The sequence below is a fragment of the Etheostoma spectabile genome, chromosome 17 (genome assembly GCF_008692095.1).
Source record: "Etheostoma spectabile isolate EspeVRDwgs_2016 chromosome 17, UIUC_Espe_1.0, whole genome shotgun sequence".
Classification (NCBI taxonomy): domain Eukaryota; kingdom Metazoa; phylum Chordata; class Actinopteri; order Perciformes; family Percidae; genus Etheostoma; species Etheostoma spectabile.
This window is the reverse complement of record NC_045749.1, coordinates 14,353,886-14,356,563: the sequence shown is the minus strand read 5'-3', so window position 1 is coordinate 14,356,563 and position 2,678 is coordinate 14,353,886. Positions and strand designations below refer to the sequence as shown.

Below are 2,678 nucleotides of genomic sequence, written 5' to 3'. Positions count from 1 at the left end.
TGGACCTACTTAACAAAGTTCGTTCACTGCTGGCTACAAAATAGCAATCAAACACAACAAAGGCTGTCAGTTGAATGGTATTTTGAGCTAACGTTAGCAATCTATCAATCACAAATGGCTTAAATGTTTTTGAAAAAATGTCCATCTTCTGTTATTGTTTGTGAGGAGAAAAGTTTATTTCACAAATTTCAGTATGATACGTTGCCACTAAACAACTTAAATCTGAGCATGCACAACTCAAACCTGCACTCGACTAACATCAGGCAGAGACAGAATGTACGGTTTATGAAAGAAAGGGAAACAGAGACAGAATTGTCCTCGTCTTCCTCTCCTGTGTGCAGGAATTTGTCTTACTTTCTTTGTGTTCATCTTTACTGTATTGTTCCTTTTCCACACAAAATCAGCCCAAATAGGTCCTCTTTTACTGTGTGTACTACTGTAACATATCAGAATCAGCTTTGGCCAGGTATGTACAACACTCACTTAGTGTAACATACAAAGAATACTGTAAAAAAAAAAAAAAGAAGATGGTCATGCAATTGAAAGAACCTCAACAGCTGAGTGTATTTCCTAAGTATGTAGATGGGAATCAGCTGGGAGTTGTCTATTTGCATAACTTCAAGCAGCTGTTTCTCTCATTTACAATAACAATGGAATACATGTAAAATGCAGGGGATATATTTGTGTTTCAATTTACAGTATGAACAGCTGTTCACTTTGACTTTAGCCTAAGATAGGTTTAGGACATTATGTTATTTGTTCTGACATACAGTGTGAAATCCATTGTTTTGGTCTTGGTTGTGCGTGTTTGTAAAAGATGTTCAAGCATTTTAAATTTGTGTTAACTATATGCATTTTATGTCAAAGCAACAAGAAATGTGTTATTTGTATATCCTACACAGACAGATGTTTCGTTAACTGTTTTAAGAATTTAGGAAAGCTGTTAAAAGTATTGAAAAAATTGTCAAAGCAATCGTAAAAAAACTGTAACATTGTACATTGGGCGGCTTGTGTACATTGTGGCTCAGCTTTAGATTGGTTGACTGCCAATCAGAAGGTTGGCGGTTTGATCCCTGGCCCTGCCGTCCTTGGGCAATACACTGAACCCTGAGTTGCCCCAGAATCTACGTCATCTGTGTGTAAATGTGTGTGAGTGTTTATCTGATGAGCAGGTGGCACCTTGTACGGCTGCCACAGTGTATGAATGTGTGTGAATGGTGAATGGTTCCTGTACTATGTAAACTCACTTTGAGTAGTTGTTAAGAATAGAAAAGCGCTATATAAGAACAGTCCATTTACATGACTAAATGCACTTCTTCTTCTTTTCACCCTTGGAAAGAACAACCTCAACTTCCATTCATCATAAACCGCACTGTACAAATCTGCTGAATCAAATACTGTAAAACTGGTGGGCTAACATTGACATTCTTTGCTCTAATTTACGGTCAGAGGTCTGAGCATGATGTCACATTCGTGCCACATTCCACTGCCAAGCCAATGAAATCGAAGAATATTTACAAGGTGTTTTTAACAATGATCTCAGTAACACATATGGTCTTTAATCAACATGTTCGCCGTGTTCTTGAGTGGAGCTCATTCCTGGAGGGAATGGCATTTTGGCCTGTCTGCTGTCAAGACCAATGTGTGTGTGTGTGTGTGTGTGTGTGTGTGTGTGTGTGTGTGTGTGTGTGTGTGTGTGTGTGTGTGTGTGTGTGTGTGTGTGTGTGTGTGTGTGTGTGTGTGTGTGTGTGGCTTGCAGGTGACAGAGGAGAGCAAGGGGATAAAGGACCCAAGGGTTATGGTCTACCTGGTTACTTTGGAGACCAGGGAACAAAAGGTAAATTCATCTTCTAATACTTAATAGTGTTTGATGACTTGAGTATAATGAGGCATTGATATGTGTCCACATCTGGGCCTGTGAGTCATCTTACAATCGAGATTCAGCTGAGTCTGCGCTTCAGATCCCAGGGAAGGGGAGAGGAGATGTGTTCCTGTAAGAGAAATGTGATATTTGCCAAAAAAAGAAAGTTATTTTTCTCTGTAAATACTCTGTAACTGTGAATCTGGGAAAAAGTCTTTGTCAGCTAACTGAGCAGACAGAGAGACCTGAAGACTAAACAACATTTTTTGCCTTGATCACAGGTCAGCGTGGACGTCTTGGCAGAGCCTTTGATGGCCAGCCAGGGAAGCAGGGTGAGAGGGGACACGTGGGTCGGCCTGGACTCAGGGGCCACGCAGGTCTCAGAGGACCTCCAGGTGTTTGTGTCACCTCTGGGTGTGCTCAGCAGAACCCCATTAGCGGGACACCGCCGCCAGCACCAAGGAGGTTGAGGAATCGCCAGTAGAGGAGAAAAAAAGGCTATGTGGACGGTGAATTGAAAATTGAGCTTAATGGAGAAAAACATGGTACTGGACTTTTCTTTGTTTTGTTAATATGTGTTTGTTCAAATAAATTGACATTTTCATGTAAATATGCATCCCAACTGAAACGTGAACTGAACTTCTGGGCAAATTGTTATCTACAAAGTTACCAAAGACAACATGTGATTTGAAGGAGAGTGGTGACAAAATATTTGTATAAAAAGACCGTCTTCATTTGATAGTTTTATTTAAACTGATTTCACAAGTCTGAGTTGTCTTTAAACATATGTTCTTTATAATAAAAATCTAAAAATTGA

The 2,678-nt window shown here is 39.9% G+C and overlaps 1 protein-coding gene across 1 annotated transcript in view; it reads left to right on the top strand.

The window, feature by feature from the left end:
* zmp:0000000760 (collagen alpha-1(IX) chain) overlaps positions 1 to 2,678 on the top strand; it is a 17,760-nt gene extending 15,082 nt beyond the window's left edge. The window contains exons 26-27 of the mRNA XM_032541465.1: positions 1,760 to 1,837; positions 2,143 to 2,678. Coding sequence (XP_032397356.1) covers positions 1,760 to 1,837; positions 2,143 to 2,345 — 281 coding nt within the window. The 3' untranslated portion in view covers positions 2,346 to 2,678. The remainder of the gene's footprint in view (positions 1 to 1,759; positions 1,838 to 2,142) is intronic.